This window comes from Gordionus sp. m RMFG-2023, chromosome 2 (genome assembly GCF_954871325.1).
Source record: "Gordionus sp. m RMFG-2023 chromosome 2, tfGorSpeb1-WG-v2, whole genome shotgun sequence".
NCBI classification, from domain to species: Eukaryota; Metazoa; Nematomorpha; class Gordioida; order Chordodea; family Parachordodidae; genus Gordionus; species Gordionus sp. m RMFG-2023.
Window position 1 is genome coordinate 58567224 of NC_088776.1, and position 11462 is coordinate 58578685.

Consider the following 11462-nt stretch of genomic DNA (forward strand, 5'->3'; position numbering starts at 1 on the left):
GATTTCTTACTTCCGTTTCTTTCAAGTGAGTTTCTTGTAGAAGGAGGATGTCGTATCGTTGATCGTTTATAGTTTGCCTAAGAATTGTGAGTTTGTCCCTTAGCGATCTTATATTTAAGGAAATCATCCTAATACTATGGTCTTTCATTGTATATAAAAAAATATTTCTATGATATAAATTATTTGCTACGAGTGAATAGGTGACTTACAGCCGATTTCGACCAAAGCTGAAGTTTATAAAAATATCTATAGCTATATGTCGTGGTATAAAAAAAATGGTGACAAAAATCATAGTTGATTTTTTATATATCACGCTAAAGTTTTATTATTATTATTTTTTTCAGTGAACCATATCTCTTAGTCCTAATTGTAGATTTTGTAAATATCAATTTGAAATCTAGATTTAAACGTGTCATTTATTTAATCTCGTTTATTTGATAATACTCTTATTGAATAATATAAATAACTTATAAAAAGTTTACAATAAATTTGTATTTTATCTATTTTGCAAAATTTTAAGTTACATTTAAAAATAATAATAATTTCAGTGATTTCTTTATCAATATCCTAAGGATGCAAAAAAATTATATTAAGAATGGTGCTATCATAAAAAAATGTAATCTATAAATAAATAATTAATTTACCTAAACATAAAAAATTTATCTACAATTCTTATGAAAAATAAAATCTACCATTTTGAGGAAATTTATTAGTTAATTATATATATAGAGAAGAAATTTGATACTTAAAAAAATACAAATATGAATTCAAATTTTAAAAATACATCATAATAGTCTATATCACTATTCTATTCTATAATCTTTTTAAAAGGGGAGGGGATATTTATATCTTATTTTACTATGGAAATTTATAATTTGATCCTATTATTCATATATATGGGTGGTGAATTTATGTCTAATTTCTTGTTACCCCTAATTATATCAATAAAATGGCATTAAAGTAAATCAGTCAATATCATCCAGCACTTTTAAAGATTTTTTTTATAAATTTAACCTTCCTAGGCTAGGTTTTTAATAAATAAAATGAAAAAAATATTTTTTTACATATTTGTTATTAAATTATTGAACATAGTACATCCTCGTGAAATTGATTTTTCTGACATAACTAGCTACGATCATTCAATAAAAGTAACGAAATATTTTATGATGGATTATTTTTTAATATTATAGCAAAATAGATTTGATACTCCTGAAAACCATTCTCTTTTAACAAGTCAGCTTCAAAATAAACTCCTCCAATGTGAAGAAAAGCACAAAAATGCTTATCCTAAAAATTACATAAATGAAGAAGAAACTAAATGTGTACTTTACTTAAAAAGATATGTATCAATCATATTATCATTATTTGAAACTGCAGCAGTAAATTTAGTTGTATATTTTTTTAAATAAAAAAATAGTGTAGTGATCCTAACCAAAATAATTTATTCAAATGTAATACATTAATAAAGGTTAAAGCAAAGGATATTAAAATACTTCAAAATTATATAGCTTTATCTTCACAAAATTCACATAATAAAGGTGACCACTTTATTAATGTGATGGAAGTTTTATTTGGCCTGATTACTCCAATTCAAAAACCTTTATTCCCTACTCACTATGATTTAAGAAATAAATTTTTAGAAATTTTTGGCATTGGGATTGAAACAATTATATTTGTAAGTTATCTTAATTACTTTATACAATATATTTGCAAAATGTTTATAATATAAATCTTAAAATTCCTTATTTTTTAATAATACATAAAACAAAATAGATTCTTTTATGCTTTATATTGATCATTCAAGCAACATCTATAATGAAAAGATCTCTGTGGCGGTTTTTCTTTGCACTAACATTTGCATCATTTTTATTAAGTTTTCCATGGACTTGGTTACATTTATATAAAGTAAATTTGATCTTTAATTTTGTTTTTTAAATATATTTTATATGAACATTTTTAAAAAATATAATTAATTTATCCCTATATTTTTAAGTAAGCATATTGTCAATCCTATGTTTATAAAAATAAGTATATTAAATAAATTTTACAGACCTGCAGGGTAAAAATTTTATGTGACACATATGGAAAATTTTTTTTCCCTTAAAATATGACATTATTTAATTTTTTAGAATATTTTCTTTAATTACAATTTCAATTTAAAAAGATCTTCTAATATACGTATTAGAGCTATCCAGCATGATTATGCTTTGAGCTGTGATAAAAAAATTTTTTTTAAATATAATAACAGAGCACTAATATTTTTTATTTGTTAATATAATATTTTCTTTGCAATTAATAAATAATATTTATTTGAGGTCACTAAGCACCAAATATTGTTTATCTTGGGTATATAATTATTTTTTTTATAATCTTTTATATTATATTAATTAATAAAATTTACAGTTTAACATCCCAAAACAATTATTAAAATTAGAAATGATTTTGAAGATATAATTTGATGATAAAGATAAAATTTTTTATTATATTCATTGAGAAATATGTAAATATGTTAAAGTATTAAAAAAAATTGATGACACTTATGGAAATTATATACTATAAAACTACCAGTAAAATAACACTATTTTATAAACTCTAAAACTAAAATTAATAAATTTTCACTCCAGATTTTATTGTCCAAATATTATATCTATATATAAAAAACAGAAAATCAGTATAATTATAAAATCTTGTCCATTTTAAATTTTTTTGAAACAAAGAAATCACACTATATAAAATCAAGCAACTATTTATAAATATGATAAATATTAAACGAAATAATTTTTGAAAAATAAATAATTTTAAATAATCATATGACGATACTTAGATATATTTTTATATTTTATATAAGAATCCATTAGTTTGTATAATTTTTATTTTTGAGATATTTCCATAATTATAATTTATTATCTTTTTCAATCAATTGGAATTACATATTAAATATAAAAAAATGTATGTACATATATATTGCAATAGTCAAGTATATATAGCGATTTTCACTTAAGATGCCATAAGTGTATTACTTGAATGAAGATTCATACATCTATTATTAAAATAGCTAAATATATTTAGTCTCAAATTAAATAAATATGGGCTAATTGGACACAACATATTATATTAATTTTGAGATAAACTTTTTGGGACAAATAAAATATAATATTACTTGTGATCAGGTATGGAAATTTAAAGAAAAAAAATTCAGCAAGGCTACTCCTGAAAATATAGGCCCAATGCAAGCAATACATATTTATATCTTGATTTGAAAAACAGTATACGACTTAGATAAATAAATTTTAAAACGGGAATCATCCAATAACCACCCCTTCGCCAAAACCTTTTAGGCCCCTAAGCCTCCAAATCCTTTGAATCTCATGTGTCTACAGTTATTTTTTATTTTCTTGAGCTTTTAATTAATTGCAAAGCCTCATCCTAGAATATTCATAAGGTGTTAGTAACCTAATGAATGAAGGTTAGAATATCGGTTTTTTAAAAGGTTTTGTCATGTAGGGTAAGTGGTCTATGTGAAATCAATAAGTTAGGCCCAAGCTAGGAGAAGGTCGTCAGACCAGGGTACAGAGATAATACCATCTCTTATAAATATACCAGAGGTTGATAAAGAATCTAGATTGTTTTGAAGATATTTTTATGCCCTAATTTGTGAGAAAAAAAAATCATTAAGTTATTTTTTATAATTTAAAGTAGATCAAAATCATTTTTTAAGAGAAATTGTGATTTCATCTTGAAAAATATTTTGAGCATAAAGATCACAAAATATTTCTGATAAAATTTTATCAAAAAACTTATACCTTATAAAATTGGAGATAAATAATTATTTATTTGAATAAAACTTTTCAGAAAAGAATTCAATTTATTTATTTTATTACAAATTGACTTTTATACTTATTATTATTTTTTTTTTACTTATTGCTCAGATGGAAGAATTATTTAATTGACATTTTTTACGACATTTATAAATTCAATAAATATTAAATACTACCCTATTTTCAAGAAAGCGGTCGTCAAAAGACAGTTGGAAATTCTGATGCCTCCTGAATGCGAAAACGTTGAATTCGAATCCGCCCAAAGTTTTGCCTCCATTCTCAAGAGCTATTTAATGAGTTGGGCTTTTTTCCCTACCAAAAAAATGGGTAACACGCAAGAAAGATGTAGGGTGCACCACGAGACTCTCTTATTGGATCCATTTTGGGAAATTACTCCTTCTTACGTTTGATTTTAAAATTGAATACTCAAACTCTTTCTTTTTTAAATGGTTTTTTTTAAATAAACAAAATAGGACAATTGGAAGTTATTTTTAGTAAACTCCATTTATTTTTTTGTTAAGTGTATCAGAGATCTTCATGGACCGGGCTGGCCTGGGCTAATTTTATTTTCTAGCTAGCCTGGGTTTTTGAAAATATGTTTTAATGGGTTTGGACCTCAGAAAAAAAAAATTATTTAAATTTAGCTTATTTAAGACAGTTGTGATATAACTTAAAAGAAAATATTGTAATTTTTTTTTCTTCGAATAATAATAAATTTAAGTATTGCAAACAATGATTGCCTCTAAATACACTTTAATTTTACGGGCTAATGTCCATAAATGTCAATCCCTCAAACTGACACTTACAACTTACATAAATATCAAATTTTCAATTATGAGAACTTGCTCTTTCATAGATATCCTTGACATTTGATGTTTACTCTTAATTTTAATATGTATAATTGTGCAGGCAGAGTTATTATATTCCTAATTTTATACATTTATTTTTTTACAATTTTTTTTAAGGCTATGGCTGTCACTATAACGAAATTCGTGCTTGAACCGTTGCACCACGTTGGTTCATCTTTCAATTCTCTGATCTTCGCATCTTTCAGCGGGCTCCCTACCCATTACGTGCTCACATTGCTAGGAATAGTCTCCTTATTTTCCTTGTCCTTCCTATTGATGAGTTTCGGGTAGAAGCAGACATTTTTTTTTTGAAATATGTTTTGGGATGGAAAAAATATCGGTAAATGAGTTGAGCTTATTATATCTGTAGAAATGAATCTACTAAATTATTATAGAACTAAATGAGGCTGGAATTTAGCCAATTGGAGTAAGTTTTGGATACATATTTTAATAAGCAACCATTCAGGTGTGTTGTGTTGATCATCTTTAAAAATGAAAATTTAAACTTGATATCCTTTTTACCGTGACCACTTATTTTATCGATCCAAATATAGTTATCATTGAGAAAAAAAATAAATTAGCCACCCTTTTATTTTCGAAATTAAAACTATCTAACAATTAATATCTTTATTTTTTTATAGTTACAAATTAAGGCTGCCATTCTTCTTTGCTACACTCGAACCGAGCGGGCCCCATAATAGGATTTTTTCCGGCGTTTCCAACAAGCTCTCAATAGATTACGATAAAGGTTCACGTAATCTTTATTTAGGTATTCTATTAGTATTTCTTTTTTACATAACAATATTTTATTTTTACTATGAAAATAAATCTTATTTTAAAACGTTGCAAATAATTATAATTTATTTAATTTAATATTTTAAATAATTCTCAAATAATCAACTTGTTTTTGACTTACTAATATTTATATTTTTATTTCAAAAATAATTTATAAGAGTTTTTTTTTATGTTTAAAAGATTGTGTTTTTGCCCTAAAATAATTTTAAATCTTTTAATGAAAAATGTTGCTTAAACAATTAACCATAAAATAGAAGGCTACTGTGGAAAAAAAAAGGCTAGGCTGAAATTGCCCCTGCATGCGTTATAAAATTAAAAATAATTATTGACGAATTAAATTTTAAAACAATATATTTATTATTTTAATGAAAAATAAATATTTTGTAGAGAGCGGGATTCGAACCTAGGCCTATCTATTTTAATCTTTCTTCCTTATATGTTTTTTTTAAACATTAAACACTTCCATTTTATGGAAATATCATGGCTCCCCACTGTCAAATATCTGTCGATTTTAGAGTATCGACAGAATATTGATACTTCTCTGATCCTCTAATCAACTTGTTTTATAATTAGTCTCAGAATTGAGAGAAGGTTTTTTTTTGCCCTTGGTACTCATTTTTCTGATCCTTGTGGAACCCAACGTTCCTCCGCGTATAGAAATTTGATTTCCTGTCCCAGAAATCTTAAACATTTTTACGAGGTTTTTCCTCCATTTAAAACACCTCATAATAATAATAAAAAATTATGATCCCCTGAAAAAACGTTTCTAAAATAGAGGACTACGAAACCAAAAAATCAAGTGATTCGAACTCTAAAAAGGAAGGGGGTTGGAAAAGGGAACACGATCCGGAAGTTACACCAAAAGAAAAAAAAAGTTTCGTTAAAGAAGGAGTGACACTGGATCCATTATCCCGCCATAACCTGACGAATAGGAGGATAAATTCGGTCGAAATGAAAGTAATAAAAATAGATATAATTAGTTTAAAACATCTCTCTTTTAGGGCCGAATTTATGGTTGCACGCCATTAATTTTCCCAGCTGATCGGGTTTTATATGATTAAAGAAAATTCTTATTTTTTCTCGATCAGCTGTGATGTCCCCATTTTTAATGTAAATGCAGCCTTATATAAAATTAATTAGCTCGATGAAGAAATTATTAAATTTTTTTTATAATTTTACAATCCTGACCGATATGGTTATCATCATATTACACATCTAAATCTATTATTGATGAAATTCTATTATTAATATTATGTATCATTACCTTAACTTGACCTATGATTAACCAGAAAGCATAATTATCTTTTTTAATAGATTATAATTTAAATCAAGATTACAGTTATCTTGCATTTAAACAACAATTTACTTTTAAAGTTATTGATTTGAGTTTGAAAAAAATTATTATTAATTTGTAATTGTTTTCAAACTATTGTTATTTTTAAAAAAAATTGGTTGTAGGTTTACGTTTAGTTTTCTTCCTAATGGAACTCATCGGATATATGCTTAACTGTCGAACCAGGCACAATAGTTTCACAATCGCCTAAAAAATTAATAAGATTGATTTCGGGTTCGGCATAGCATCTAGATCAAATTAACCTAATGATATATAATATTAAAACTGTCCTAAAAAAATAAAATACATAAACTTCATTTTATATACCATTATTTTTTAAACATTTGTATGCCTATGATTAGTTATCGATGCTTCAAACTTACATGCAAACTCAGGATAAGCGGAACCTGATATTAAGCAAACAAAATCAAGTTGCCAATAGGTTTTTTTAAAAAAAATTCAATTTATTATATGTAAGGATCGGGAAAAAAAATTGAAAGGAATCCATTTCAAAATTTAGTGGAAAAAAATGGCAATTCCCGAAATATTGGAAAAAAAATACATCCCTTCTTCAACTTTTGAGCTTAAATATAATAAATTTAATAGAAGAGAAATCCCCCCCCCCTCCCTAGTGTCGTTAAATTACCTAACTTTAGTCAGCTATAAAACAAGATAGCCATATTTTTATCCAAAAATATTCGAATTTATTTTTCAAGTTGAGACTCAAGAAGCTTAATTCAATTTTTAAGGCTAAAAGCTTTACAATAAGCCACAATAAAGATGGCCAAAATTAGGCAATTTAACAGCACTAACCCCTCGTTACATTATGTCATTTTCCGTTGCATATTTTCTAGGCATCTAATTACTATTGTAAAAGTATCACTGTTACTTATAAAACTATATATATATATCAAGTGAGATAGATGATAAATTATTTATTTATTTTTTGCACGCAAAAAGCCTCTCAAAACTAACCTCCAAGGCAAAAGAAAAAGAAACTCCTTTGGCTCGTAAAATTAGTAAAAATCGATTTTTATCTTCAAAACTACATTGCAGAACGAACATCAATCTTAAAAACGGTGCTAAAAATGAATGGCACGATGATGAGAACTTTATCGAAATACTCGAGTCGGAGATGGGGGGCGGTGATCATAGGAATGACAAATCTGGAAATAGTAAAGATTTCACTAATATTTCTAAATCACCTAAATATGATAAAAATCAAGTTAACACTAGTCTTACGAGAAAAACCAACAGAATCTGCAAAAGTTTTCCCGATATAACTTGTGATATAGACTAAAAAAAGGAAGTAAAGAAAGAAAGAAATGCATTTTTTTAAAAAACGGAAATCCTTCCAGATAAATCGCTCACAATAAAGGAATCTAATCGTTTACAAAGAATTTTAATGGATTATTATTTTATCGGTATTCTGTTTCATCGGCTATTAAACCATGATGAAGAAGAAATTTATAAATTATGTTATGATGAAGAATTATATATATTTTTTTTCGTATTGTAGGATACATATATCGATATTCTTAGTATTTAAGTGCTAAATTTATTGCCGATATTTAAAATTATTAAAAGATTATATAAATATTAAATATGTATATATTTATATATATAATTTTATAAATATGCCCATAATTGTGATTTTTTTTTAAAAATAAAAACTTGGCCTACTCGTTTTTTAATCTTTTAACATTGACTCAACCTCCTAGATATAAATGTGTTGTTACTCAATATCGAAACTAATAATGTGAATTTAAAAAGAAATGAAAGCACATTTTCGAATTCTGAAAACTCAAAATTTAACTTCTTCTCTACGCCACCGATAACTCTACAGAAAAAAAAATTTTTTTAGCCCCTAATTTTGACCGCAAAAATTTTACTTAAAATAGATTATTGATTTAAAAATCCTACTATATTATTTTCAAAGAAAATGAAAGAGGTTGGGACAGATCAGCCCAAAAAAAAGATTTTCCAACCTGGTCCAGACAAGTTCTTCATAATATTTTGTCGGGCAGAAGTTTGAAAATGTTTTTAAAACTGATTATTAGGTTTATTCATCTTTTCCTTCACAAAAATTAATTGCAAGCCCTGACCAGACAAAACTTGTTAATATATTTTACACGCGCAGGGCCAAAAATGTTGGCCAATTTTACTTAAACTTTGAGGAATCTTCGCAATTTGCAAGAACGAAGTAATCCAAGGCAAGAAAAAATTTTAACAAAATATTTATAAATTTAAAAAAGTTTATATCACGAGGTTAGTGAAATCACGTGATTATGGAAATTAATAAATTTAAAAAAGGTTTATATCAGACTGGGGCGATAACATATGTTTTCATATTTAATCAAGGAATATGAGTTTGATATCAATCATCATTTATAATTAATTGAAGTAACTTGATGCAAAAGCTAATATAACAATATATTTATTTTAAAAGTAAAGTTGTTTACGAAACCTAAAGGGCTTAATTCGTTTTGACTCCTCTATATTAAGATAGGATTTTAAAATTTTTATATCGTTTAAATTTAATTATATAATATTTCTAAATACCAGGATTAAATTATGTGTAGTTAATAAAAATTAAATATTAAATTAAGTCTTATAATATTTAACGCCATCTAATATGCTAATATTTATCGTTAAAATTTATAATTTATAAAATAAAAGTAATTTGAGATTAATTTATTAAAATTATTTACAAAAAATTCTGTTCAACATGAATGAACTTTTTTAACCTATATAGTTCCAAAAAAAGTGTTCTCAGACTAATAATTAAAAATCCCACAAATACGATAGAAAAAATATCAAGCTATCGTGAGAAAATCAGCAAAATTAACGGATTTAAATTGTGATTTTAACTGAAAAGGGCAAAAATTATTCCATTTTTAAAAATATGTTCTATTTTTTATTTCAAAAAAATCTTCCCAAATAAATCGCTCAGTATTATAGAGTCCAATTATTTACAGAGCATTGATTTTATGGAATAATATTTTATTTGTATTCGCAATATTCTATTTAAAAACGTTGGTTGTAAATTACATTATTGTAGAGCACTATAAAGAAATTTTTTCGTATTGTCGGATATGTATTCCCATTATTTAGGTTTTAAAATTTATTAACTTCTCATAAATATTACCATCTCTAGGCGTAGCCAGGATTTAAACAAATTCTTCCATCTGGGTTAAGGAATAAGATGTAGAAGTAAAATATTTAAAATTCCATTATATTTTGAATCGAGTCATATTTACCAAAAATTTGATATAAATCTGAATAAATAAGAGATAGTCCAAAGTGGAGAAATCTAATGGGTTGGTTCTTAATGTATAAGTCCACCCGACTATGCTTTTTTACCTCTAATGTGACGCATATCATATTTTTTAAAATCAATGTATTTTTATTATATTTTTTTTCATATTAAAAAAAATAAATTAAAAGGTGATATAAAAAATTGTTAAATTAAATATTTATAATAGTATCTGCTAGTGTTGTTAATCGACTAAATTTAGTCGACTAACAGAGGACTAACTAATAGTTTTATTAGTCGACTAAAAACTACTAATTAGTCGACTAAAAACGACTAATAAGTCGACTAAAAACGACTAATAAGTCGACTAAAACGACTAATTTAGTCGACTAAAACGACTAATTTAGTCGACTAATCAGAGAAGATAAACAAAAAGAAGTAAAGTGAGAATTTGTCATTAAAATAACTATATGAGTTATATATAAGTTATTTTTAATATATTTTTTTTTGAATTTCTTTTTCTTTGAAGGAACAGGTTAAAATTTTAAATTGTTATTTTTGAACTATTTTAAAATTATTTTAAAGCAAGATATAAATATATATTGTAAACATGTTATATTAAAATTTCAGTGAAGATGTACCATAGAAAAGTGACAATTGTCATAATCGTCATTTATAGGTTTTTTTGAAATTTTTTGAAGCAAATGGGTAAAAATATATATTGTAAACATGTTATATTAAAATTTCAGTGAAGATGTACCATAGAAAAGTGACAATTGTCATAATCGTCATTTATATGTTTTTTTGAAATTTTTTGAAGCAAATGGGTAAAAATATATATTGTAAACATGTTATATTAAAATTTCAGTGAAGATATACCATAGAAAAGTGACAATTGTCATAATCGTCATTTATATGTTTTTTTGAAATTTTTTGAAGCAAATGGGTAAAAATATATATTGTAAACATGTTATATTAAAATTTCAGTGAAGATATACTATAGACTAGTGATAATTCTCATAATCATTATTTTTTTAACTTTTTTGAAGTAACAGAGTAAAATAAATTGTAAACATGTTAATTTAAAATTTAAATGAGGATATATGACAATTAATATAATCGTTAATTTTAAGATCTTAAAAATAATTGCTGAAACAAGCTGGGTTTTAGCCTACGCCCTTCCATCTAATTTTAAAAGTGCTGACCGATTTAAAAATTTAAACTTTTGTTAGTTATTTAAAATTTATTAGGTAAACATTAAAAAAATATATGCTTCATTTTTAACATTTTTAATACTAAAGTACCGATTACTGTTTTGGATATTATTGTTGAGAGAAGGTAATTAGATTAAAAATACTTTTTGGATTTTTTTGCATATAACTAACATCGACGTGGATAAAAATTTAATTTTA

The 11462-nt window shown here is 25.1% G+C and overlaps 1 protein-coding gene across 2 annotated transcripts; it reads left to right on the top strand.

Annotated features, from left to right (window-relative positions):
• Positions 1-1006: 1006 nt before the first annotated feature.
• LOC135923874 (uncharacterized) lies at positions 1007-8256 on the top strand. 2 transcript variants are annotated; one of them, XM_065458858.1, is made up of 10 exons: positions 1007-1148; positions 1191-1379; positions 1418-1675; positions 1774-1905; positions 4007-4222; positions 4784-4953; positions 5308-5435; positions 6237-6418; positions 7157-7236; positions 7755-8256. In XM_065458858.1, the coding sequence occupies exons 1-10, from the start codon at positions 1044-1046 to the stop codon at positions 8092-8094; spliced, it is 1800 nt and encodes a 599-aa protein (XP_065314930.1). In that variant the 5' UTR covers positions 1007-1043; the 3' UTR covers positions 8095-8256. The 2 variants fall into 2 exon arrangements, with proteins under 2 accessions (XP_065314930.1, XP_065314931.1); XM_065458859.1 differs by lacking the exon at positions 1007-1148 and having other exon boundaries at positions 1229-1379; positions 1423-1675; positions 7755-8247.
• Positions 8257-11462: the final 3206 nt, after the last annotated feature.

Coding starts and splice junctions, on each gene's coding strand:
- LOC135923874 (XM_065458858.1), top strand. CDS start 1,044: ATGAAAAAAATATTTTTTTACATATTTGTTATTAAATTATTGAACATA. Junction 1,149..1,190: donor GCTACGATCATTCAATAAAA/GTAACGAAATAT, acceptor TTAATATTATAG/CAAAATAGATTTGATACTCC. Junction 6,419..7,156: donor TAAATTCGGTCGAAATGAAA/GTAATAAAAATA, acceptor GCCTATGATTAG/TTATCGATGCTTCAAACTTA.